Genomic DNA, 26,186 nt, shown 5'->3' on the forward strand with positions numbered 1-26,186 from the left:
AAGTGACGGCCCAGCAGATGCAACTCTGGATTTGTTTCCGCCATCCATGTCGACCCCGTCGGCCCCAAACCCATTCAGTCAGTCTCGTCCGACACAGAAGGGAGTGTGGGTTGTTGAAGCAGGGGTGTGGCACCAGCTCTCTCAATGTCGTACCTGGTAATAAGGGGAGCCAATGACGAACCCCCTGGTTTGGTGTTGTTGACATCCACCTCGATTGATCCATCGTGTGCCGCCGGGGAAGTCTTGTTTCTGTGCTATCCTGGTTTGTGTGCTCGGTCATCAGCGAAGAGCCCAGCAAAGCCACCCAAGATTTGCCTCGACGCCTTCCGCCTACCGACATACCGGCGATATTAAACACTCGGGTGCATCCACCGGCCCACGCGCCCCAGCGCCGATTCCCAAGCCCAGGTCGTGGTCTCCGGGCATGGGAATTTGTGCAGAGGCACAAAAAAGATGACATTAGAGCCAAACGCGTTGGGGCACAAGCCTCTTGACGACGGCCCCAAAGAAACAACAAGCTCATGGCGTCGTACTGTATGGCGCCGGCACTGTACCTAGCTTGCTGGTGTTTTGTTGTTGTCGGCCATGCCATGCCATGGGCATTACCCTCCCTGGCCAAAAGCAAGGCGGCCCAGTTTTTGCATGACCAGGGGTTCTATCATCCGGACAAAGAGGAGATCAATGCTAGTGGTATAAGTGCGGACGAGAGGGAGGGAATGAATTAATGACATGGGAGGGAGGACTATAGCAAGCAGCAGATTTCGATGGAAATCTAGTGGTGGGTGGAGAGGCGCGGCATGGCATGGCAGCAAGCAAGCGTGATGATCCAAGTTGGCGGGCGCGGCCTGGCCTCCATGGTGGAGGAGAACAAAATAGCACTGTCCAGATTCGCACTGTGCTTTGTTATGCCCCAGACAGACGATACGCCCCAGCCAGGTATCCCTCATTGGCAGGCCCGCCGCTCCCGCTGCTGACGACCAAGCCCTCCTCCACCTGGCAAACTGAGCGGTACTTGCGGTACCTCCCCCTCCACCCTCCATCCCACCTCACTCCCCTAAAAAGCACCGTGCGTGGTATGTGGCTGCTCCTCAGTTCCCGCCCTCGCTCGCGCACTCACAACCTCCGTCGTTCGCCCTTTGGCGCGTGCTCGAGGTGGTAGTAATCCAATCCATCCATCCATCCAGCCCAGTCCGTCCACGTCCAGCCTATCCAATCCCAACCCACCCGGGCAGGTGCGCCTGGGCTTGCACTAAAGGTACCTTGCCTTATCCCACTCCCACTCCCAGTCCAGTCTGTCTCCCTCTCGCCCTCTATTACCTTCTCCCGTCCGCGCGCGACGCTCCCACCACCAACAACTCATTAAACCCCCGTGTATCCTCGCCCGCCCGTTCGGATTTCCTCTCTGAAATCTCTTCTCTCTGTCGTTTTGTTTTCTCTTCATTTTTTCTCTCCCTTCCTTCCCCCCCTCGCTCCACATCCTCCGCGGCCCCATTCCGGAGTCGCCCTCAGACTTATTGTTTCTCTTCCCTTTCAACAGAAGCCTCCTTCCCCCCCTCGACGCTCCAGGTTCATCTTCAACGCGACTCCTCGCCGTCAGCCGTCCTTCGTTTCTCTTACACCATCACGAGGTCGCTGCTCGCTTTGATGAACATTGCTCTTTGGCTCTGTTGATCCTTTTTATTCATTTCTTGTTTCTCCTGTTCGCTTACAGCTTTAATCCGGCTTCGATCCCTCGTTTCGCGCGAAACAACGGCTTCGATCCCCCACCATCGCCCAAACGCCTTGACGGTTGCTCCCTCGACGCCTCCCAGCTTCGTTCGCTAGACGTAGTAGCTGGGTCTTGAATCGCATTGCGCAGCGATTCCATTATTCCGGGCTGGTCTCGAATTTTGGTCAAGACGCATCATCTCAAATCATCTTTATTTCCACTCGGATCTAGGCTGCGCCAGACCATCTCCTTCCACAATCGCCATCAATCGACACACTCATCTCATCACATCTTGCTTGTCGACAACAGCTTCTCAACTTGCGATCCAATTGAACTGCACCGAATCACTTCGACAATCTCACCGGGCCTTTGAGCGCCAACGACACGACTGGCCGCCCGGTCACGTCATCCCAGACATCTCTTCAAACACAGCACATGATGTATTCACAACATTCAGCCATGGCTCCTCAGAAGCCTGAGACGTTCATGTTGAGTACTGAGGCTCAGCAAGCTCTGCCTCATGATGCTCAGGTCGCGCTGCAGCAGGTTGACAACTGTGAGTTTGGCTGCTACTAAATTGCCTCAGTCACACGAGCTGACTCTGTACTCAGTGAAATACTTCCTCATCTCCGCTCCCGTCGATTGGCAGCCCGACCAGTACATTCGCCGATTTCTTCTGCCAACAGGCGAATATGTGTCCTGCGTTCTCTGGTAGGTGGCTGAGATTTCGGGCGCTTCGGCAGGGTGACTAACTGTGCGCGCAGGAACAACCTGTTTCACATCTCCGGCACCGACATTGTGCGATGCTTGTCTTTTCGATTCCAGGCTTTTGGCCGCCCCGTGAAGAATTCCAAGAAGTTCGAGGAAGGCATCTTTTCTGACCTCCGAAACCTCAAGTCAGGAACCGATGCCTCTCTGGAAGAGCCCAAGAGCGCCTTCCTTGACTTCCTCTACAAGAACAACTGCATCCGAACCCAAAAGAAGCAAAAGGTCTTCTACTGGTACAGCGTGCCACATGACCGCCTCTTCCTTGACGCGCTGGAGCGCGACTTGAAGCGCGAGAAGATGGGCCAGGAAGCTACCACTGTCGCCGTCAGCGAGCCCGCACTCTCGTTCCAATACGACTCGTCTCAGTCGCTCTATGAGCAGCTGACCAAGGCCCAGCAAGCCAACTCATCCTCCTTCAGCGCCCAACAGGCTTCTTTTTCTCAGGCTCAGTCCACGTCCCCAGTGATGAGGGCGATGGACTCGATGCCTCCCCCGACAATGATGCCCCAATCCATGCCCCCTTTGGCGGAGGGGATGGACGCAATGGTACCATATGGGGCGATGGCGGTTGCCAATCCGATGGCCCAGCCCGTCCCCGTCAAGAGGGAACCTGACTTCACCCGTGTCCAGTACAACCAGAACGGTGTCCCCATCTCGCAGGGTCACCAGCGACACGCCTCTATGCCCGCCTATGGTCTTGAGTACTCGCCAGCCCCTTCTTTCGTCTCCTCCCAATACGAAGACTACAGCAACCGAGGGATCTCCTTCGAGCCCATCACGCCTCCCCAGCAGGCACTGGGCATCTCTGCTGAGCCTGCGTACATCGCCAACGAGGAGACTGGCTTGTACTCTGCCATTCCTGACCACATGGCCGGCATGGGTGGTCTCAACGGTATGGTCCAGCTGCCCCCTTCAAACCTGGCTGGACCTCAGTTCTCTCGTCCCTATGGTACAAACAACGTCTACTCTGTGATCGAAGGTTCGCCGACATATAAGCAGAGAAGACGGCGTTCATCCATCCCCCCAACTATGTCGGCAATTCCTACCCCGGCTGCTCCGGCCCAAGCAGCCACCCACACCCACAGACCCTCTGAGCTTCGCCGGTCTGTGTCCGCCTCCGTTGGACCCGTCGCCGAGGGCGATGAGTCTGCGGATAACTCTCCTCCTGGTCTTTCCTACAGTGCCTCAGCAGTCTCGGTCAACAGCCAGCACCACAGGGACATGTCCCGACACGGCACCCCCCTGTCTACTGTTGAGGGTAGCCCCGTGGCTAACCCCATGGGAATGCACCAGCAAGAGTTCCCCCAGCTTGCCAGTGAGGATCTTCACAGCGAAGGTTCTATGAGCGAGCAGCGAAGATCTGTCCCCGCCCCTAGCGGTGGTGTGGTCCGTCGCGCTCGTTCTGCCACTGTCATGGAGGTCGGACCCTACCCTCAGAAGTCTCACTCCTGCCCCATCCCCACATGCGGCCGTCTCTTCAAGCGCCTAGAGCATCTTAAGCGGTAGGTACTGCTGTCCTGTATTATTAAAGTTATTCTAATTAATCAACTAGACATGTGCGCACTCACACCCAGGAGAGGCCCTATATCTGCCCTCACTGCAGCAAGGCATTCTCTCGATCAGACAACCTGGCGCAGTATGTTCCCTTGCTCTTAGCTCCCACCTGATTACTCAGACTAACACCTGCTTCAGACACAAGCGCACTCACGGTCGGGAAGACGGCACTGACGGTCCTCTCAACCTTTCTGGCGAGGAGGATGAGGACTTCTCTGGCGAGGACCACCTCGGTTCACTGGAGGAGGCTTCACCACACTCCGATAGTGCCTACGTTACCGGCTCTCTCAACGCTGTTGCCAACCGCTCGACCCCACCATCGAGCAACACAGCTGCACCCACAACCATGGCACCCACACAACCGTTCAACAGCCTTGAAACTCTTAGCATGCCCATGACCATCAGCCAGCCGGCAGCTATCAATGCTAGCGGTATGATGTAACGGTTGACTGACGTACGAATTTGTCATTTCATTTGCACCTGGGTTATGACTACAAGGGACTTATGGCTTCACACATGGGTCGAATTTGCAATGGGTATTCTTTCGTCCTACGCTGGACTTTCCTTTGTCTTTACATTTCATTTATTCTCATTTATTTTCGGTTCAAAGCGCTCATCCGGAGGTTAAAAGATGAGAACCTGATAGATTTATGCTCGGATGGCCTGAGGGAAAAGCTCCTGTCTACGGGCATTGAGCGACATGAAGGAGAACAGTGTTGCATTGAGGCGGGATGTGAAGAGGACGCAACCTGTATATATATGGTTGCTTCCTTTCTTGAGAGAGACAAAATGTCTCGACATCAGACTTGAGAACATGTGTTCTTGACCAGACATGGTCGAATGTACAGCACATTAGAGAGAGAGAGAACTATGTTTGTGCAATTTGACTTTATAATCCTGCACCTGAGGCTTGTGATGTTAAGAAGACCCGGCCCATGTCTACCTTCTTCCCCTTCTGCCAAATGCATCTCTGGTCCCTTCAATACCCCTGATGTCTCTGTCGCTGAGTCGCAACTCGGCTCCTTTGAGCCTACCCACACCAGGACGGTCCACACCTAAGTCCCTTTTCCTCTCCCGTCGCCCCTTCTTGCTTGTCTCGCGCTCGAGGATGACTCCATTCTCCTTGGCTTCTCTCCTGCGCTTTGCCTCACGTGCACCTGCTGCGGCAACGATACCCTTGCGCATGTTCATGGGCATTTTCTCTTGCTTGTGGATGGAAATCTTGGAACCTAGGGCCTGGATGCGTAGATCGGTTGCCTTGTTGCGGGTGCGACCGGTGTCGAATGCCTTGGCCGCAACAGCATGTCCTGCACCGTTGATGGCCGGGGCGAGGAGATGGGATTCAGCGAGGAGTCGGCGGAGTTCGAGATCTTGGGCTAGGAGAGAGGGGGCGTCTTCGGGGAGTGCAGATGAGGAGGTTGCGGGTGTTGTCGATGGTTCGGTTTTGCGAGAAGTTTGGTCTGGGGGACGTGATGACTGAGTAGATGTGTTAGTTTAGAGGACTGAATAGACAGGGAGGCTGAATAATTACCATAAAGGCCTTAAGCTCTCGTTTTGACATTGTAGTCGGCTTGGGTGGTTGTGCACCTGAGTGGTCTACGACCTCTATCGTTGAAACTTCTGCTTGATGTTAACCATCTCTCGCCATGGCTGCTTTTGCGAGACTCACCCTCTTCCTCCTCGCTTTGCTCATCCTCAGAGAGACCACCCCATTCATCGTCGTCTTCAGATCCTTCTTCGTCATCCTCCTCCTCATCGCTATCTACGCTGGTTGCGTCCTCATCTTCGGTGTCGCGCTTCGTAGCTTTTGACTTGGACTTGACATCTGCGCCAGGTAGCGGTGCGAATTGTGCTTCGAAATGCCGGCGGAAAATGGCAGCGGCGTCTTCTTTAGAGATCGAGGGCTCGGAACGAGCTTTGCGCTTGCCTAGAACGGCCATGTTGGGCAAGGTCTGTTGGTTGTGGATTGGTGAAGGAAGAGGCTGGATGGGAGTCGACATGGAAATTTTTGGGTGGTGTTTCTCAGCCTTGCAAGGCTGCCCCACCATAGATACGATAACATCAAGACAGCCACTCCCAGGAGATATACAGAGACCAAGTCAATTTGACTTGGTACATTCATATCCTAATGGCGTAAACCAAGTCTATTCTACATATGTGCTTTTATTAGGGAGCTTAGACCTGAAGTGAAACCGTCCTTCCCTATGGTGCATGACATGACCCATGGTATCATTATCCCCAACGCCAGTAATGCTGAACAAAAACTTAGGCCTTCCCAGCCAACCTTGCTCTCCTCGACTCTTCGTCTCTCCGAGCCTCGCTCTTTGCCAAAAAGTCTTCCCTGGCCATGTACGAGTCCTTGGACTTGCCCGCCAGCTCGAGCTCGTCCTTGATGCCCTCCTTGTCCACGTAGCCCGCCCAGTCCATGCGACTCTTTTCCACTACGTTGAGCTTCTTGGCCTGGGCTTCCTTGCCCGCCTTGATTCGCGCGGCCATTCCGAGGTTGAGGTCTGCTCGCTGAGGTAGAATATCGATCCGGGGCTCGAAAGCTGATCGAAAGGCTTTTCTCGGGACTTGCTTTGTTGAGCTATCTGTAGGTGCCTCGGGGTCTTGCGATGCGAGATACAGCTTGGCTTCGGCCGAGTCGCGCGGGACGAGTTTCTCCTCAGTGTGTACCCGACCGGCAAAGTTATATGTGCGCTTGATTCGTATCATGGTTGAAGGATCATCCGCGGCGGAAGAGTCGGCTGTCGGTTGACCATTTTCGCCCTGTTTCTCTGGATCTTTGCTGTCCGCATTCGAGCTATCGGCTTTGCTTTCAGTAGTCGAGGTTCCAGAAACCATTTGCGCCCAGAGGGCATCGACGTCGACGGTGACGGGCTCGTTGTTCGTAGCATATTTGCGCTCTTCTTTTCTGTGCCAATGTTAGCAAACCATGCCTATCGGACTCTGAAAAGCACCCTTACTCTGCCGCCCGCTGCCTTCGAGTCTTGATTAAGCCACCTTCTCCCCCTTCATCTTCGTCGCCGTGGGTCCCTTTCCCGCGTGTCCTTTTGCGTCGCTTCTCTCCTCTTTTTATGATGGCCTCGTCGCCAGAGTTATCATATCCAGCCTCGTCGGCTTCTTGGCTGTTTGCTAGTCGCTTCGGTCTGTTGTCGCCATCCTCGGAGCCAGAATGGTCGGAAGTCTGGTCGGGCGCGGCATCTGGGGCGAAGTCGGAGTCCTCAGAGGAAGCGTATTGCTCGTCCTCGTCTAGAATTGGATCTGGTGGCATTTTGACGTGATGGTGAAGAAGGAATCGTTTGGGAGTTTCGTTCGCGTCAAGAGTGACGGGTTCTCGGTGAGCGACCAGCTACGGAGCCGGCATCGGTGAGTGACCAATCAGGGCACTCAATTTCAACTCGATACCGAAACAGATCAGTTAAAGTAAGAGGGGATAAAATGGAGGAAACTGTGATTTTCCATGGCCATATTGTGAATTTTATCTGTCAAACATCGCCGTAGATGATTATTGAGTTTCTGTCGAGCTTGTGTGGCTGGGGGTGATTCACGCAGGTTGCCGTATTCTGAACCTGGTGAATGACCAACTTCCACTCTCCGCCGCTACCCAACCAGGAATCTGAAACCTAACTTATGTCCCTCAAATGTTCTTAGCAGCAGTCGTTGAGAAACTTGAGGCATAAATAAAAATGAGAAAAAGTGCCCCATATCGCCGATCAAGCTGAACTCGTGGGCAAAGGAAGTCACGAAGCTTGAGAAACCCAACCCCCAGCTTAGCGTACACACTTAGCCATGTAAATTACGGTGTGCTCTAGGTCTAGCCGGAAGAATCCTCAGAGTGACACCATCTACGTGGCGTCGTGGCATGTCAATGGAAACCGGACCAAGAGAAGGGACTCCACCTGGCGGTCTGGTGAACAACTCAGGATTGCAAACATCACCAGAGATCAAAAGGAGGCCAGACTTGAGTTTCAGGACTCGTATCAAGGGTACGGCGTCCAGGATAGTGAACCAACAGATTACATAGACCAAAAGAAAGCCGTGACATGGAAACCAGTGGTCTCGCAGAGTTTTCGAGCGTGTGATTCAGAATCGGCAGTTGATGAGATGATAAACCATCCCTACCATCTCACCCCCGCAAACGCCTAAAATAATCGGGGCGGTGGACGAAAGACATTTTCCCAATGCAAAGCAAAGCAAAGCCCAACCCAACCACTGCAGCGTCGCCTGGCAAAGCCGCTTGACAAGGCCACCACCCGCCTGCCTGCCACTTGTTAAATCTCGCCCACCCTCCCTCGCCCCCCACGTAACCTCCTCCTCTTTTCCCTCACCTCTTTGGCGTCTGGCAATCGAGCTGCCCGCCATGAGTTCCGACGATGATTTCGAGGTCGAGGTGCCTGATCTGGCCGAGGACGATCCCATGAGGGCTTTCCTGCCCACGTCATTTGGCAAGAAGTCGAAGGAAGCCGATATCGCAGCCCAGATCGACCGGAGTCGAAGAACGGTGCCCATCAGCGCGCCCGAGGCCAGCAGTGGACAGGTCAAGAAGAGCCAGGAACCAAAGAAAAAGCAGGATTCGAGCGACGAGGACGACGACAGCGATGACTCGGACGATTCTGACGACGAAGATGAATTTCCCGTATCTCACGAACTCGTACTCAAGACCCACGACCGCGCCGTAACCACTGTTTCTCTGGATCCCGCGGGAGGACGTTTAGCGACCGCTTCGATAGATTGCTTTATCAAGCTCCACGATTTTGCTTCCATGACCCCGACCACATTGCGAGCATTTCGAACCATTGATCCCTACGAGACGAAGGCGTCAGCAGCGAGCTCCGAATCCCACCCAATCCACCACATCGAGTTCAACCCTCTCGCTGGAGGTATTTTCCTCTGCGTTTCCGCGCACCCACAGGCCAAGATCATGTCTCGAGACGGCGACATTATCACGGAGTTTGTCAAGGGAGATATGTACCTTCGTGACATGAACAATACCAAGGGTCACATTTCCGAGATTTCAACAGGGACGTGGCATCCCACTGACAAGAACCTTTGCGTCACTGCTGGTACGGATAGCACACTCAGAATCTGGGACATCAACAACAAACGCAAACAGAGGGATGTCGTTGTTTTCAAGTCCAAGGCCGCAGGTTCTGCTGGCCGTACCAAGATGACCGCGGTCGCATGGGGAACTCCAGCACAAGGAGGCAACAACATTCTCGTCGCGGCAGCTCTCGATGGCTCACTCGTCATGTACAGCGGCAACAGTCCTTTCTCGCGACCGGCAGGAGAGGTTCGCGACGCCCACAAGCCTCAGACATGGACCAGCGGCATCGATATTTCTTCAGATGGTCGCATGGTGGTTACGCGAGGTGGCGACGACTTGATCAAGCTCTGGGATACTCGCAAATTCACCAAACCTCTCGTCACGGTTTCGCACCCCTCGACTTCGGATCACTACCCGACGAGCAACATCAAATACGCGCCGAACTCGACTAGCATTATTACAGGCTCAGTTACAGGACACCTCCATATTCTGAACCCTGGCAATCTGCGTGCGGAACATGTCACTCCCATAACGCCTGGATCGCCCCTCATTACAGTGGATTGGCATCCCAAGATTAACCAAATCATCACAGGCTCAGCTAATGCCGAGACACACGTCTTGTACAACCCCCAGATGTCGACCCGAGGAGCAGTAGATGTCATGTCGCGAGCCCCGAAGAAGCGCCATATCGATGACAACCCTGAATTGACGATGGACCAGTCCCTTGGCATATCCGGCGATTCTATTGTGACACCGGGTGCTATGGGAGGATCGAGGAAATCTGGAGTTACCGCATCAGGCCGATCGAAGGATCCACGACGACCGCATATTCCCCAGCAGACGCCTTTCCAGAAGAACCAGCCGGACGAGAAGCATGTCGCGGAGAATATCCCACTTGCGCGCATGCTGCACGAGGATCCACGAGAAGCTTTGCTAAAGTACGCTGACAAGGCCAAGAGTGATCCCATGTTCACCAAGGCCTGGAGTAAGACGCAGCCTGAGACTCAGTACGCCGAGTTGAGCGACGAGGAGGAAGCGGGCCCTGACAAGAAGAGGCTCAAGAGGTGAGGGCGCTGATGCATCCTGTCCAATTCCTTGCCGTCGGGACAAGAGTCCAGCAAACGGACAGTCCAGACCAAAGAAGTTTCTTTTCTAGGCTCCGTGTAACATGCCTTTGAGCCATTCCGTAACAGCACCGGGGCGCAGCCACTCTAGGAATCTGCAACCAAGGCCAGGCAGGATTGGTTTTCCACTCGCCCGTTTGTGGAGCTCGAAGCCACAGTGTTTGTGAGAATGGGAGCGACGATCTCGCTTCCAAACGGACACCTCCATATCCTTTGTGCTTCAGAACATCAACCATGGAGAATACCCTGACAGCAGCGCGAGGGTGCTTGGGGATGTCACGTGCTTGTAATGATAGTCAACCAACTAGCCAACCAGAAGCATTCTATTGCTTATCTAATACATAAATACTGGGTGCCTCAGGCCCCATTGGAGCCTGCATGCTTGCGGTCCCCTCTTGCAGGGGGCCGTGCTGAAAAATACTGTGCCCAGCCGTCTCAATACCGCACCAACCATCACGCCGCATCTTGTCCAGCTGTGTCTTCACTACTCCCCCATCATCAACCGGCGAGTGCGCGCATCCAAAAAATCGCCAGGGCCCTCTCAAACCATCGGCTCCCATCTCGAGAAGTCGCCAAATCCGTGTTGCACGCGATTTGCACGCCCCCCCGATCCCCGGCACCGGCCCCAAACGCGCCCCGTCGCCACATCACACACTTTTCCTTTCAGTCCTCGACCTTTCTTGAAGCCTCGAGTGTCCTTTCTCGTGACTCTCGCCGCGCTCCTACTTACTCTGAGGCCGCGGTCCACGCCAAGGCTGTCCCACGCGCCCTCCACGACGTGTCGCTCTCACCTCGACCATCCTGACAACTTTTTTCCCACCCATTGCCTTTCCGTTCCGACCTCGACGCGCTCGTTTTCGCTCCTACTTTCTTGAACAAGACGTTTTTTCCTTTTCGCGACAACCCCCGATACGCTAGGCGGCTTGCGCGACGACCACCGGCCGCGAATACCTCGCACGACATGCAACATAGGTAGCCGTCACTACATCGAGATATTTACTCTTTATACTGTCCAAGGGCATCGCGTCCCCCGATCACTTCACCACCATGGCGTCGGTGCAAGCTCCTCCGGCGGTCCAGCACCCCGGCGCGCCTATGCCCGCAGGCATGACCAAGCAGCAGGCCGAAGAGGTTTTCAGGGTATGAGATTCTAGTGACGCGCCCTTTAGATGTCAATTAATGCTGGCGCGGAATCTTGATTTATTACTGCCTATACTGACGCGTCTTTGACAGAAACTGAAGCAGATGAAAGACCAGGGCGTCTCCCAGAGTGACCCTGAATTCATCAAGGCATCGCAGTTCTTGATTAACTTTCAACAACAGCAGCACATGCGCCGCAGCCAGCAACAGTATTTGCAGCAGCAACAGCAGCTCCAATTACAACAGCAGCAACAACAACAGCAAATGCAAAACGCGACCAATGGTGTATCTACCAATGGTGTCCAACCTGTCCGCCCTCAACAGGCCACTCCCCAAGCCACGCAACCTCCTTCCAACGCCCTCAGCGCATCGGCCTTGCCGACTCAGAATACCTCGACGCCAGCCTCCGCAGGTACCTCTCCATCAACTGCGTCGACTCCGAACCACTTCACTCAGCAGCAGCTCGGTCTCCTGAGGCAGCAGATCCACGCGTTCAAGCTCCTCGGAAAGAACGCCGGTGTTTCTGCACAGCTGCAACAAGCCATTTTCAACCAGCGTCAACGCAGACAAGCTGCCGTTGCCGACGCTCCTCAGGGAACACAGCCCGCCAAGCCTAGCCAGCCTGGACCTGATGCCGGCAAGGCCTCGCAAGATGGCCCTGAGCCCGACACACAAGACGAGAGCTCGCAGGCTCCCAAGGCGCACACCTTTAAGACGGTCAAATCTCCCTACGGCACTAGCATGATCCGCTCCTCTATCAAATACTTTGATCATTCGCAACGCAAGAACCGATGGTTTATTCCGGGCGTCTTCCCCACCGGGATTGACTTCGACCACCTCAGATATGAACGGGAAGTTGTCGTCTCAAATAGGATGAGACAACGATATGCCGAGCTGAAGAACCTGCCTGGTGACCTGGCTCATTGGGATTCTTCCAAAGAGAACCTGGAAGCCGATGATACTCTCAAGCGCAAGGCAATTATCGAGATGAAGAGCATTGCGCTGTATGCTAAGCAACGGGCACTCCGGGACAAGATTGGTCGTCAGATGATGCATTATGACAACCTTGCCATGACTACCAACAGGTCCAACTACCGTCGCATGAAGAAGCAGAATGTCCGTGAGGCTCGCATCACCGAGAAGCTCGAGAAGCAGCAACGTGACGCCCGCGAGAACCGGGAGAAGAAGAAGCACAGCGACTTCCTCCGTGCCATCTTCAGCCACCAACAAGAAGTCACAGAGTCCGCTGCCTCCCAGCGCACCAAGTCGCACAAGCTGGCACGCCTCATGTATCAACAGCACTTCAACATTGAAAAGGAAGAGCAGAAGCGCATTGAGAGGAACGCGAAGCAACGTCTACAGGCCCTCAAGGCTGATGATGAAGAGGCGTACCTCAAGCTGCTTGACCAAGCCAAGGATACTCGCATTACTCACTTGCTCAGGCAGACCGATGGCTTCCTCAACCAGCTGGCGTCGTCGGTTAAGGCCCAACAACGCCAGGCTGCTGAGCGTTACGGTGACGAGAACGAGCCGGTCATCGAGGAGGAGAGCGACTTGGACGAGGAAGGAGAGAGCAACAAGAAGATCGACTACTATGCTGTGGCACATCGTGTTCGGGAGGAGGTTACTGAGCAGGCCAACATGCTCGTTGGTGGAAAGCTCAAGGAGTACCAGGTCAAGGGTCTTCAGTGGATGATTTCCCTTTACAACAACAACCTCAACGGTATCCTTGCTGATGAGATGGGTCTCGGAAAGACGATTCAGACCATCAGTCTGATCACCTACCTCATCGAGCGAAAGCAACAGGCCGGACCCTACCTGGTAATCGTTCCTCTCAGTACTCTCACCAACTGGAACCTGGAGTTTGAGCGATGGGCGCCTTCTGTGAGCCGCATTGTCTACAAGGGCCCCCCCAACGCTCGTAAACAGCAGCAGGATAAGATCCGCCAAGGCAAGTTCCAGGTCCTCCTAACAACCTACGAGTACGTCATCAAGGATCGACCCGTTCTCAGCAAGATCAAGTGGTTTCACATGATCATCGACGAAGGTCACCGAATGAAGAACTCCAACTCCAAGTTGAGCGCCACCATCCAACAATACTACCACACTCGCTTCCGACTCATTCTCACTGGTACCCCGCTGCAAAACAACCTGGCTGAGCTGTGGGCTATGCTCAACTTTGTTCTGCCCAACATCTTCAAATCTGCAAAGACCTTCGACGATTGGTTCAATACCCCCTTCGCCAATACCGGCGGCCAAGATAAGATGGAGCTTACGGAAGAAGAGCAAATTCTCGTCATTCGTCGTCTGCACAAGGTCCTGCGTCCCTTCTTGCTCCGTCGTTTGAAGAAGGATGTCGAGAAGGATCTTCCGGACAAGACGGAAAAGGTCATCAAGTGCAAGTTCTCTGCTCTTCAGTCCAAGCTGTACAAGCAGATGGTCACACACAACAAGCTCGTTGTCAGCGATGGCAAGGGCGGCAAGACTGGTGCTCGTGGTCTGAGCAACATGATTATGCAGCTTCGAAAGCTTTGCAACCATCCGTTTGTGTTTGATGTTGTCGAGAACGTCATGAACCCTTTGAGTATCAGTAACGATCTGCTGTGGCGAACTGCGGGCAAGTTCGAATTGCTTGACCGAATTCTGCCCAAGTATCAGGCAAGCGGACATCGAGTCCTCATGTTCTTTCAGATGACTGCCATCATGGACATCATGGAAGACTACCTGCGTTACAAGCGAGTCGAGTATCTTCGACTGGACGGCACAACAAAGTCGGACGAGCGTTCTGACTTGCTCCGAGAGTTCAATGCACCCGACTCCAAGTACTTCATGTTCTTGCTTTCGACCCGTGCTGGTGGTCTCGGTCTCAACTTGCAAACCGCCGATACCGTCATCATCTACGACTCCGATTGGAACCCCCATCAGGATTTGCAGGCTCAGGATCGTGCGCATCGTATTGGCCAGAAGAACGAAGTCCGAATTCTCCGACTCATCAGCTCAAACTCGGTGGAAGAGAAGATTCTGGAGCGAGCGCGATTCAAGTTGGATATGGATGGCAAGGTCATCCAGGCCGGTCGCTTCGATAACAAGTCGTCGGAAACAGATCGTGATGCAATGCTTCGAACACTTCTGGAAACTGCCGATATGGCCGAGTCTGGCGAACAAGATGAGATGGAAGACGAGGAGCTCAACATGATGCTGGCTCGCAGCGACGCTGAGATGGTCCTTTTCCAGAAGATGGATGAGGAGAGACAGAAGATCTCGCCTTATGGCAAGCCAGGTGGCAAACCTCGACTCATGGGCGAGGAGGAGTTGCCCGACATCTACCTCAACGAAAGCAACCCCATCTCGGAGGAGACAGAAGAGGTTGTCCTTGGCCGTGGAGCTCGTGAGCGCACCAAGGTTAAATATGATGATGGTCTCACGGAAGAGCAGTGGCTCATGGCAGTGGATGACGACGAGGACTCTCCCGAGGCGGCGGCGGCCCGTAAACAGGCTCGCAAGGACAAGCGAGAAGTCAACAAGGTAAAGAGGCAAGCCATAGGCAACTCGATGGGCGGGTCACCTGCAGCCAGTCGTGCCAGCACGGAAGAAATCGAGACTCCAAAGAAGCGAGGACGCAAGCCTGGCAGCAAAAACGAGAAGCGCAAGGCTGAGGACGGAGAGGAGCCACCGGCTAAGAAGCGACGCGGACCACAAGGTCGCCCCAGCAAGGTCAGCCTCGAGTCACGTATTCCTCCTCATCAACGCGAGGTGCTGCAGAAGAGTCTTCGAACCCTGTATGAGGCTCTGATGACTCTGGAAGTGGATGACATTGAACCACCAGAGGATGACGAGTCGGATCCTGGAAAGCGCCTCATCATCGGGCCCTTTGTCAAGCTGCCCCCGAAGCGCGACTACGCCGACTACTACGTCATCATCCAGAACCCTATCTGCATGAACCAGATCCAGACACGGATTAAGAAGGAGGAATACACGTGCCTGAGCGCGATGCGAAAGGACATTGAGCTGATGATCCGCAACTGTCAAACATACAATGAGGATGGAAGTATCCTGTACCAGGATGCTAAGATCATGGAGGTGAGTGATTGTACTATGAGAGGATTGATTGTGAACGCATCTGACCTGTTTTAGGAATTCTTCAACACCAAGTATCAAGAAGTAATGGCAGCGCATGCCGAGCTTCAAGAGCTTGAAGAGGGAGGCAACGAGAGCTCAGTGGCCCCCTCAGGAAGCGGCGGCACACCACAGCCCAGCGGAACGCGGATCAAGTTAATTTCGAGCAGCTCCAGGGAACCGAACGGTGGTAGCACTGCGGCCCAGAGCGATGAGGAATGAAAGACGTGCTGCATCGACACCCACACCGCCAGAGGATGGAGAAATTGATGTGGAAAATGTACAACAAGGGCGTCTAAATCATTTGATCGCATTGGTTCTTAAGAGCGACCATAGATGGCGCTTGGGCAGGGATCGCGAGGGGAGTGACTGACTGTTTGATGATATATGCAACGGCGTTGGGCAGGATGGGTGACATAAACATTATTCCAGGAAAGGATGAAAGCCAAGCAAGGATGAAGCGAAAGGAAGGGGAGGAAGGAAATCAAATACCAAATAAGAAAGATAGTCATCGTCCAAGGTCGATTTCCTCGGCGGGCAGGGCCAAAGAGGAGGTCTTGGAGATGGTGTCAAGCTCGCAAGGGGCTGGCCAAGTTGGTCTTTTCTGCAGAGATAAAGTAGCTAGTTGTATTGTAATAGAAGTTGAGACAACCAAGTTGGCCTTGCTTAACCGTGATGATTTACTGAGACTTGTTGCTGCATGTGGCTGTACTGTATGGATGGCGTTTCTAGGTCAGGTGTCTGTGTGTCCGTCTCTGGTCTTGTGGATTCCTGTCAGGCAGCTCAACCGTTGAATCTCTCTACTTTATACATCATTCGCCACACGAACCGTGGCATCTACACATAATTTGCACCTATCAACCAATAGACAATAGACAATCAGCATCACCCCAATCCAAAAGTAGATGGATGGGTCGTTGACAAGATGAAAAAGACTCTTCTCCTCTGTTTCATCCACGGCTTCAAGGTTGGTGGTAGTGCTCTGCCCCTCCCCCGCAATGTCAGCAGCTGACTTGTCTTATCATTCTAGGGCGGCGAGGACACGTTTGGTGTCGACTACCAGTTCACAAAGGATCTGCGCGATCTCGTCGCGGAGGCTCTTCCCAAGATTAATGTTGAGGCTGTCGTGTATCCCAAGTATGAGACTCGTGGGGATCTAGGGCAGTGCGTGAGTCGCTTCCGCGACTGGTGAGTGTTGACCATCTAGGGATGTAAATCACAGATACTGATAAAGATTATCTAGGCTGCAGAACAAGGTCATCGACATGGAGGTCGCGGCTGGTACACCATCGCCGACTATAGAGCCATCTGTGCGCACCATTCTCATCGGACATTCTATGGGTGGCATCGTCGCTGCTGAGATGCTCATCAGCCTGGCCTCTGAGAAACCCATCTACACAGAGGACGGTATCGAAAAGTCAGAGACGCCCACGTTCAATGCCCTCATGTTTCCCTACATCCAGGGCGTTCTGGCCTTTGATACTCCCTACCTTGGCATCTCCCCGGGAGTCGTGGCTCATGGCGCCGAGGCCCAGTATTCGAGTGCGGCGCAGGCTGCCAGCGCCATCTCACAGCTCAGCGGCCTCGGCGCATCGCTCTGGGGAGCCAAGCAGGCTGGCTCGCCGTCTACATCCCCAGCACCTCCAAAGACGGCCGGCGCTCTTCCGGCTCCCCCGGCAGCATCGGGCGGTGGATGGGGGAAATGGGGCAAGATGGCCATGTATGCGGGTGCTGCGGGAGCAGTAGCTGCTGGAGGTGCAGCAGCCTGGATGAACCGCGATCATCTGGGTGAAGGTTTCTCGTGGGCGACGTCACATCTCGAGTTTGTCGGATGTCTCGCCCGAGGAGAGGAGCTGCGTAAGAGAGTAGCGTTTCTCCTGCAGCTTCGAGAAGAGCTGGACGTGGGCTTTGCCAACCTTTACACCAGGCTTGGAAAGGCAGCCCCGCCCAAGCAGACCAACGTAGTTGGCACGGTGCTTGGTCCAGATCGGACGTTTTGCAATCTTCCCAAGAAGCAGCCAGGAGGGACATGGAAAGAAGCCATCAATGACAAGGCGACGGACGAGACGGGGGCACATATGCGTGAGTTATCCATAATGCGATCCGGACTCACTGATGGACTAACGATTATCAGACATGTTTACTCCCAGGGAGAACCCAGGGTATGACAAGCTAGCGCAAGATGCTACAGACTTGATCGCGGAGTGGCTTCAGAATGGATGGTACGAGACAAGTGCTGAGGAGAAGCCAATGATTGAGGATGCACCTATCGAGGAGGCTCCCTTGATTTGAACAAACCGCTCAAGAGCGTTCGTTTTCTAGTTAGATTGGGTTCTATTTTCCAGACTTTATTACCTTGGGCTTTGTCGATATCCTTGTTATACAATTGCACATAGCTTCTAATGCATGTGACGTTTCTATCCCAGACACGAAATCGCTCCTTTTTATCCACCTCCTTTTTTACCTGTCTGTTTTATCCTTTACTGGGCCTTTCCGCTCTCGGCCTTGAGGCTGCGCATAACCTTGCGTCTCTGTGTCATCATGTGAGTGTACAGAATGTAAGATCCTATTCGCAGTCAGTACCAATTTCCCAACTTTCTCATCAGCAATAATATCTGAATCCACTCACCAGGAACATAGATGCCCAGGATAGCGTAAAGAGCCCACTTGTACAAATCGCCCAGCTCGGCGGCAGGCTCGGTAGCCAGCCAGATGAGGGTGCACTCGCTAAAGATGCCAATTGGGTAGAGCACAAAAAATGTGTTGTAGCGCAGCCAGGTCAGGGCCCTGGGCTGGAAACCCGACAGAGTGAGGGCGAAGAAGGAGTACCGGATGATCTCGGTGACGGACCAGGCGAACAACATGGACGAGTAAAAGGGCGATTGGGCGAGGTAGGGGAAGACGTCGACGATGCACCAGACGAGGAGGAAGCGCGACGAGACCTGCATGAGGGTCGTGACGAGGGGAGCGCGAACGACGCCTAGAAGATATTAGTAGAGCTTTCGAGGTATAGGGAAAAGGGAATTACCGAGCAGAGAGTGTAGAACCTCCATGCCAGCCAGCGTCTGCGTCCACTTTGTAAACTCGCCAGCATAGGGATACACAAACTCGGGTCCATAGAGGATAAACAGTGAGACGGTGCGGCCCAGGACCGTCGCCCACAGCACGGTCGAGATGAAGTTGTAGAGGACGAGGTAGGCCTTGTTGAGGAACGAGGCCTGCTTCTTGGGCCTCGCGGCGGGGGCGTCGGCTGCCATCTTGGGAGTGTTTCGATTGGGGTGGAAGAACGGAAGTTGGTGTATGAAGAGGTCGAGGATGGATTGTCTGGAGGTGCTGGGGATGATTGTTGAGAATGCCACCTTCAATTCAATGTCAAAGTTGCCTGTTTGGGACTAGTGTGTAGAGCTCTGGAGAAAGGTGGGTCTGATGGAACCTCGGTCGACCTCAAAGATGCTGCTATAATTCAGCAGATATTCTCTTACAGGAGTAACCACTTATCCATCCCATCAGCTTGCAAGAAGATCTAAGCAGGTCACTCTCAATGGTTTAGGCTAGTTATAAAATGGAAAGCATTTTTTCCTTGGCAAGGTACTCAGTTGGACTTTCGACCTCAGGTATGTTTGTAAGAGCCTTCCTCAGTTGGAAGCTCCCCAGCTCAGTAATCCATATCCCATCCCTCCTATCCCTCCCATCCCTCCCATCCTACTGTCCTTCTAGGATCCTGACTTTTATCTAGGTTTCAATTGCCCACCTTTCCCATTTACCCGTATCCGTCGCGACAACTGCCTCCACAATCACTCCCGGCCTCGACACGGGTCATGTGCGGGCTGTTATAAACCTCCTGGCTATCGAGCCTTACCGTGCAGAATAACATCAAATAGAGTAAAACGACAAACAACACCGAACCATAATAAGAAGAGAGAAAAAAAAGACGAAAAAAAAAAAAAAAAAACAGGGGACTAAGCCGGCCGTCGAAGTAACATATGCAAACATGTATCCATGCTATGCTGAGAATCAAGAAAGCGAGTCGTGGACCAAGGGGAGAAAACCGCATCTGTGGGTTGCTTTGGAACCCGACGAATTCTCCATCCTCGGCCATGCCAACTACGCCAGCTCATAGACCACAAACCCTGCCTCTCTCCAGTTGATTGTGATGAGCAGTGACATGAGGTAGGCGCTGGCGGTCGAGACAATGGGCGCGAATAAGGCAGCACCCTCCATGATGGACTCGGCGCCTTGGGAAAGGCCAATGGTAAAGTGAAGAGAGGCCATGGCTACCGTGAAAATATAGCTTTACATCGGTCAGTTTGGTTCCCATTGATTCATAGTTTTGCACTGACATGGTCCGCTTATCTCGGAGTCGATGGGGGATGTTGATGAGTTGCAGCCAGACATAGATGGAAAAGCAAAGCGCCCAGGCAACATATGTACTGTGATGTTAGATGCTGCGAATTAGCCAGATGCTTCATGAACTATGGATCAAAGTATCCACTAACGTAACCCATGCCGCCTGGGGAATATGGTTCGCCGTCCGTAGGGGCACAACGGCCATGGCCGTTATGGTCGATGTCATCCCTGAAGCGAGTCGGAACCCTCTTGACAAAGTCCAGGCTGAGTGAACAGCTGGAATCAAACCAAAGGAAACGAGTGCTCCGCCGACACTTTTCCGAGGGAGGTTCTTCAACCGCCAAAAGTCGTTGAGTGCCGGGGGGGACAAGACTCGACACGTTTCGCCGTTGTTTAGGTCGTACTTGGAGCGTACAGTTTGCACCGCATCTCCCACATGATCGTGTTTGATCTAGTTGGGAGAAATGTCAACGGTCTTGTAACCTTCAGTATCACACGGGAATTGTTGCTCACGTAGTAGACATTGTGCACCATCTCAGCTAGGATAGCAGTGATATCCCCTGGTTCCCTATCATTGGGACGTGCTGGTCCGAGGTCATCGAGTGGCTTTGACTCGAGGTCATCGCGGGGCGTTGACATCTCGCAGAGGTTGAGATCGGTAGATGGTGAACTAGCGATGAAGGGAGAACTATCAAGTTAGAACGATCCCCTTTCAGGTTTGCAAACATTTACCCACTTCCTGCAATAGCTTCCGTGAAGCTCGTCGAGATGTCCGCTTTCACCGAAAGGTTGAGGTTGTGAGGGCAATGACACGTCCTCACAAATAGGTAGTACGAAAGGAACTTTGCAAGTTTGCGGTCCTCCTGGCGAACCATGAGGCAGTGCCAAGGCTGCCTCTTTGGGGGAGATACGCCCGGCCAGAGTGTGTGTTTTTTCAGATGGCTTACGCTTCATTATCTTGCATCAAACCGGTTGCCTTGCAGCTCCTGGTTGCCTTGGGGCGCGCATCACTGTTCGGGGGCTACTCTCAACCACTGGTCAACGAGATCTTTCCATCTGTCACTTGCATTTCGAAACACTTGATCCTTTTCCTTACCTCAACGACTTTCGACCATATCGACTCCTCTGATACACCCATACTCTCAGATCGCCTTGGCTTGATTGACCAAGACGTAAGAACCACATTCTACCCCGAAAAGAGAGCCTTGTACAATATCCTCCATCATTTGCGGCGCTGAATCTCAAAAGTGTCTGACCTAGCCATCGCGCAGTTTACGTCGGATGTATCATGAGCAACACAGCTATACACATGTGGACGTGCTGCAACTGTCATCGATGCCACCTTTGCAAACATCGAGCTCTGCCAGCCGTCGCCGTCTGCGCTGGATAGTTGGAGCAACGGCCGTGGCAGCGGCAGCGTCTGCTGCAGCATTATACTACGCGGACAGCTGTTCTCAGGGAGGAGAGTACAGTTGGATGTTGGGTAAATGGGTAAGCGGAGGCCCGTATCCTTCATGTACATGAGCCTCTCGCTAACTGGATCAAAGGGAAATGGTAGCCTCAAGTGCTTCTCGGCCGAAAGATCAAACACGATCGCAACGCTTGTCGCCATATCTCTGTACTGCGTCTCGACCGGGATACTGTACGATCTTCAACACCAGAAGAAATACGTCGATGTGTTTCTCGTGTGCGGTATCGCGTTGGGGTTGGCGATTGGCTTTGCAACAAGCTTGACTCCTCGGGAGATGCTCTTCCGCTTGCTCCCCGGACCAGCTCTCGCCGTTCTCGTCATGTCTGGCTTTGGTCCGGATGGAGAGACAGAGGTCAAAGGTTGTGTCAAGACCGTCCCTCTGTGATCTCCATATCTTGAACCAAACTCAACCGCGCAGCCGCCCTGGGCCCCTTGAAAAAGAAACAAAAAAGAGGAGGAAAAAAAAAAGAGGATGTGAGAGGGGCATGGGACTTGGGGTTCTTTACGACAGCCATCTGTCACAGCACGGAGTTCTCTGTTTTTGACCATCTTGCTTCCGTAGCATCTATCCAGAAGATGTCTACGTTATTCTCCTTTGTCAGTTAGTCTCTTCAATGCTTTAGTTACCTGTCTCTGAGTATGATGGTTACATGAACTGCGGCTTCTGTTCCTTCTCTATGGCAACATGCTAGGAACTAGTGAATGTACAAGTCTTGACACTTCTTCTCATCAGAATGTACTAGCAAAAAGGCGACGACTCAGGCTTGAGGTTTCATGTTGTCGCGTATCGATACTCTTAAATGACTGCTCCTTGGTGCCGCGATAAGTTGAAACGCATATAGTCAAATGTTCTTGTACTCAATTTAGCTATGCTACCTACCTAGGTATCCATATCGAACCAACACAACACATGAAAGGCATCCAATGCAACCCCTTCCCAAGTGTCCATTTAATACGTCGCAGTCAACCTCTGTACCAGATAGTCACCGCTCTTGATGCCCTCGTACTTCTTACCCTGCTCAGTCGCAAAAGTGCCCGGAAGAGCCTCGATGTAGCTCTCAAAGTTGGGGTTGCAAAAGTACCTAGGTCCCATCAGCTTAATTCACAGACTTGAACTTTGGATACTTACGCAATGCTGTACCGTGGTGGGTAAGAGTCAGACTCCTTCCGAGGCGGCTCTACAACCCTGTGGATGGTGCTCTTAATAGTGTCGTTGCTCCAGCGTGAGAGGAGATCACCAGCGTTGACGACAACGGTGCCCTCGATGGGCGTGGCGTCGACAAACTGCCCTGTTGGGCTCTTTACTTGAAGTCCACCACGGTTGTCCTGGAAAAGCAGAGTGATGGAACCGTAGTCCTGAAAGTGTCAGCAATCTCAAGCCAACAGACATGTAAACACAACACTTACACTATGCTCGCCAGCTCGCACAGTTAGCGGGTTATTCTTGAAAACTTCAGACTCCACAGCAGGATAGTGAAGAAGTCGTAGAGTGTTGTCGCCAACATCAGTAAACCCGTCAAAGAATGTCTCGTCAAGTCCCATGCCCACGGCGATGGCTCTCATGACCTCGACGTGGAGGTCCTTGCACTGGTGATAGAACTCGAGCATGTCACTGCGAAAACCGACAATCTCGCCATCTTCTTCAGGCCACTGGTTAGGGTGTCCAGGCTCGCCCTCACGCCCAATCTCGTAGCTCTCCTTAAGGTCGGGGGCTGCGTTGCGAACCTTGTCCACCTCACGAATGTCTTTAAGCTGGGAGACCTTTTCGCGTCCAGGAGCAGAGTATCCTCGGTTGGCTTCCGGTGTCGTCCAGTTCACTTTCAGCTTCTTCTCTGTTGGCTGATCAAAGAATTTCGCGGAGAGTGAATAAGCACGCTGCAGGCTTTCAGCTGGCACATGATGGTTCTTGAGGTAGATGAAGCCAGCAGTCTGAAAGCCATTGAGAATAGCCTTGGCTGCATCTTTGCGCTCCGAAGGAGATCCTTTGAGAAAGAGGGAAAAGTCGATGAGCTGGATGGGTCAGCTAGATGGTGACGATCTGTGTGTGGTGACACCTACGGGAATGGAGAGTCCCTCCTTGCTCACGGCGACATCCGAAGTCATGATGGGATAGGCCAATCGCTACAGATAGATAGAGCAATACGATTTGATACTGAAGAGTAGATCTCAAACAGTTTAGAACTGGGTAAAAGGAACAAAAATACAGGAACCAGATTGATCTTCACCGGGTGCAGAAGTCCCAAGGCCACCCTTTTCAACGCCAACCAGCAGCCATCAAAGGGCCAGACCACGAGGGACAAAGCCTCACATAACAAGAACATCCAATGATCGCTACGGGAGAAAGTGTCGCATGCGGTACAGCCTCGGGTGCCGCCGACTGATAAGCAGCGATAGGACCAGGAGTCATGATAACCTTGGAGGGGAGATGCGGGGGTGGCTTTTTGCCGGATACGTCGAGAGTACAGTATGGATCACAATACCACCTGCCTACCTAGAAGGATGGGCCGGTGCTACTCGATGCTTTAGATTCATTCGATATCTACTACGTAGTATGCCGTTGCATATGCCGTCGCATGAGGGTCTTTCGTGCATTGCAGATGAGGGGGATGCATTATAAGACACAAGTACTGATAACGTTTCTTCGGCCTCCTCCGACACCTCAGAGATAAAGCTCGACATACATCATACATCACAGACCATACACTGTCTGTCCTATTCATTCAACACCATGTCGTCCTCTATCCGCGTGGTGGACATCCACACGCACATGTACCCTCCCTCATACATCCGCATCCTCGAATCCCGCTCTTCTATCCCCCTTGTCCGCAAGTTTCCCCAAGCGCCAGACCCCAGACTCATCCTCTTGGAGGCAGAGGTAGAGGCGCTTGAGGAAGCCACAAACAATGTCGAAGCAAAGCCTCCTGGGCGACCTCTCACGTCTCACTATGCATCTCTTGCGCAAAAGATCCATTTCATGGATACTCACAAGATTGACATTTCTGTCATCTCCCTCGCCAATCCGTGGTTAGACTTTTTACATCCCGATGAGGCGGGTGCCATAGCAGAGTCGGTCAATGAGGAATTCTCGAGCATGTGCGGTCAGCACCAGGGGAGGCTATTCTTCTTTGGCACTCTTCCCTTGTCGGCACCGCTTGAGACTGTGTTGGCCTCGATGGAGCATCTCAGACAACTCAAGTACTGCCGTGGAGTCATCCTGGGTACATCTGGACTTGGCAAGGGACTAGACGATCCTGCTCTGCTGCCCGTCTTTGAAGCACTCGCCAAAAACAATCTGACCATCTTCCTTCACCCGCACTACGGTCTCCCAAACGACGTCTGGGGTCCTCAAAGCGCCGAGTATGGTCACGTTCTCCCTCTGGCTCTCGGCTTCCCTATGGAAACCACCATCGCCGTGACGAGAATGTACCTAGCAGGCATCTTTGACAAGGTCCCGGATCTACGCATGATCCTCGCTCACAGTGGTGGAACCCTCCCCTTCCTCGCTGGAAGAATCGAGAGCTGCATCGTGCACGACGGCCAGCTCGTCCGCGAAGGCAAGGTGACCAAGGATCGTCGAACAGTGTGGCAGGTCCTCAAGGAACAAATCTACCTTGACGCCGTCATCTACTCAAAAGTTGGACTCAGTGCCGCTATCCAAGCCAGTGGAGCGGATAGACTAATGTTTGGCACCGACCATCCCTTCTTCCCACCTCTGGAAAGCGATGAGCAGGGCGAGTGGGAGAGCGTCGGCTTGAATGCCGAGGCTGCTGCCCAGGCGGTTGGGCAGGACACGGAAGACTACAAGGCCATCATGGGGATGAATGCCATCAAGATCTTGCGGCTCGACCAAGAGTCATGATTCTAGAAAAACTCAGCATTAGCCTAAACACACAAAACGCCGCCCAGGTGTATTGAGAGTGCTACCGATCAAACTCCGTATCCCATTTTCGTCTTAGTTTCAAGTCATGAAACGGATGCCTGCTCAGCAAACTTGACTTCAGCTTGGTGTATCCTCCTCTTTGCTTCGAGTAGACCCTTCTCTGCTTCTTCGTATTCCTCGGTCGTCACGTTTCCCTTTTGTAGGTTCCTGACTGCTTGGACGGCGCGCAGCTTGTCGCAGACGAGTTCCCAGTAGAGTCTCCGTTCTGTTCCAAAGTCCATCGAAAAGTCTCCTGGCACGTTCATGACGCCGTTGAGTGGCTCAGAAGTCTTTGCCCCGTCAGAAGTCTCAGCCGCCTTTCGTGATTTGCGCAGGAACTTTTCTCTCGCCTCATCCTGCTTCTTCTTTTCCTTCTTTTCCTTGAGGCGTCGTCGCGCTTCAGCAAGATCCTCTATCTCTTGCGCGGCATCAGCTTGTCGCTTCTCTTCCTCCTCGCGCATGCGCCGCTGCTCAAAAAGTCGTGCCCTCTCCTTCTCAATCTCTTCTTTTTCCCGTTGCTCCTTTTCATCGCGCTGGCGCTTCCAGGCATTCTCGCGCGCCTCGAGGTCGTCGACAAAGTGTTTGCGCTGCTTGTCCATGGCCTCGCGCTCCTGCTTCCGCAGCAGCGCAGCCTTGATGGCGCCATCGTAGGCCGCGCGGGCAGCAGGGTCGGAGAGTACATCGCGGGCGCGCTCAAATAGCTGCCACTTCTCGGCATCGAAATTGTCGCCAGCCTTGTCGGGGTGGTACTTTAGCGATCGCTTTCGCCACGCGCGGTGGATGTCTTCCTTTGGGGTGAGGGCGTCGACGCCCAAAAGGTCGTAGATGTCGACATCTTTCGAAGCGTACTCCTGCGCGTATTGCAAAAGGTCCGCTGCCTTGGAGTCGGACATTTTGTGGATCGTGGGTTTGTGCAAGGTTGGAAAGGACAAAGGTTAAAGGCAGTGACGTTAAAACTGAAGTTCGCCATCGCATCGCGAAAGCACGTGACC

The 26,186-nt window shown here is 53.3% G+C and overlaps 10 protein-coding genes across 10 annotated transcripts; 5 read left to right on the forward strand and 5 right to left on the reverse strand.

Annotated features, from left to right (window-relative positions):
- Positions 1-2,146: 2,146 nt before the first annotated feature.
- Positions 2,147-4,472, forward strand: NECHADRAFT_37886 (uncharacterized protein; the record flags this gene model as incomplete). Its single annotated transcript, XM_003051773.1, has 5 exons — positions 2,147-2,264; positions 2,320-2,419; positions 2,473-3,978; positions 4,029-4,112; positions 4,169-4,472. 5 exons carry the CDS (start codon positions 2,147-2,149, stop codon positions 4,470-4,472), a joined length of 2,112 nt encoding a protein of 703 aa, XP_003051819.1.
- A 206-nt stretch (positions 4,473-4,678) lies between these two features.
- On the reverse strand, positions 4,679-5,970 carry NECHADRAFT_79278 (uncharacterized protein; the record flags this gene model as incomplete). Its single annotated transcript, XM_003052224.1, has 3 exons — positions 4,679-4,779; positions 5,065-5,490; positions 5,700-5,970. 3 exons carry the CDS (start codon positions 5,968-5,970, stop codon positions 4,679-4,681), a joined length of 798 nt encoding a protein of 265 aa, XP_003052270.1.
- A 325-nt stretch (positions 5,971-6,295) lies between these two features.
- Positions 6,296-7,304, reverse strand: NECHADRAFT_79279 (uncharacterized protein; the record flags this gene model as incomplete). The annotated part of the gene is made up of 2 exons (XM_003052225.1): positions 6,296-6,944; positions 6,997-7,304. 2 exons carry the CDS (start codon positions 7,302-7,304, stop codon positions 6,296-6,298), a joined length of 957 nt encoding a protein of 318 aa, XP_003052271.1.
- A 1,089-nt stretch (positions 7,305-8,393) lies between these two features.
- NECHADRAFT_38567 (uncharacterized protein) lies at positions 8,394-10,145 on the forward strand (the record flags this gene model as incomplete). The annotated part of the gene is made up of 1 exon (XM_003051774.1): positions 8,394-10,145. The coding sequence occupies one exon, from the start codon at positions 8,394-8,396 to the stop codon at positions 10,143-10,145; it is 1,752 nt and encodes a 583-aa protein (XP_003051820.1).
- Positions 10,146-11,248: 1,103 nt separating this feature from the next.
- On the forward strand, positions 11,249-15,679 carry CHR2114 (chromatin remodeling complex SWI/SNF, component SWI2 and related ATPase; the record flags this gene model as incomplete). Its single annotated transcript, XM_003051775.1, has 3 exons — positions 11,249-11,341; positions 11,435-15,421; positions 15,476-15,679. The coding sequence occupies 3 exons, from the start codon at positions 11,249-11,251 to the stop codon at positions 15,677-15,679; spliced, it is 4,284 nt and encodes a 1,427-aa protein (XP_003051821.1).
- A 703-nt stretch (positions 15,680-16,382) lies between these two features.
- NECHADRAFT_37972 (uncharacterized protein) lies at positions 16,383-17,749 on the forward strand (the record flags this gene model as incomplete). Its single annotated transcript, XM_003051776.1, has 4 exons — positions 16,383-16,424; positions 16,488-16,645; positions 16,701-17,539; positions 17,592-17,749. The coding sequence occupies 4 exons, from the start codon at positions 16,383-16,385 to the stop codon at positions 17,747-17,749; spliced, it is 1,197 nt and encodes a 398-aa protein (XP_003051822.1).
- A 188-nt stretch (positions 17,750-17,937) lies between these two features.
- NECHADRAFT_38495 (uncharacterized protein) lies at positions 17,938-18,714 on the reverse strand (the record flags this gene model as incomplete). The annotated part of the gene is made up of 3 exons (XM_003052226.1): positions 17,938-18,023; positions 18,087-18,437; positions 18,486-18,714. The coding sequence occupies 3 exons, from the start codon at positions 18,712-18,714 to the stop codon at positions 17,938-17,940; spliced, it is 666 nt and encodes a 221-aa protein (XP_003052272.1).
- A 3,510-nt stretch (positions 18,715-22,224) lies between these two features.
- On the reverse strand, positions 22,225-23,452 carry NECHADRAFT_68571 (uncharacterized protein; the record flags this gene model as incomplete). The annotated part of the gene is made up of 4 exons (XM_003052227.1): positions 23,334-23,452; positions 22,683-23,285; positions 22,405-22,631; positions 22,225-22,357 (listed from the first exon to the last, which is right to left on the reverse strand). Exons 1-4 carry the CDS (start codon positions 23,376-23,378, stop codon positions 22,225-22,227), a joined length of 1,008 nt encoding a protein of 335 aa, XP_003052273.1. The 5' UTR covers positions 23,379-23,452.
- Positions 23,453-24,003: 551 nt separating this feature from the next.
- On the forward strand, positions 24,004-25,134 carry NECHADRAFT_38810 (uncharacterized protein; the record flags this gene model as incomplete). The annotated part of the gene is made up of 1 exon (XM_003051777.1): positions 24,004-25,134. The coding sequence occupies one exon, from the start codon at positions 24,004-24,006 to the stop codon at positions 25,132-25,134; it is 1,131 nt and encodes a 376-aa protein (XP_003051823.1).
- Positions 25,135-25,238: 104 nt separating this feature from the next.
- NECHADRAFT_79286 (uncharacterized protein) lies at positions 25,239-26,087 on the reverse strand (the record flags this gene model as incomplete). The annotated part of the gene is made up of 1 exon (XM_003052228.1): positions 25,239-26,087. One exon carries the CDS (start codon positions 26,085-26,087, stop codon positions 25,239-25,241), a length of 849 nt encoding a protein of 282 aa, XP_003052274.1.
- Positions 26,088-26,186: the final 99 nt, after the last annotated feature.

This window comes from Fusarium vanettenii (assembly GCF_000151355.1).
Source record: "Fusarium vanettenii 77-13-4 chromosome 4 genomic scaffold NECHAsca_3_chr4_2_0, whole genome shotgun sequence".
NCBI lineage: Eukaryota > Fungi > Ascomycota > Sordariomycetes > Hypocreales > Nectriaceae > Fusarium > Fusarium vanettenii.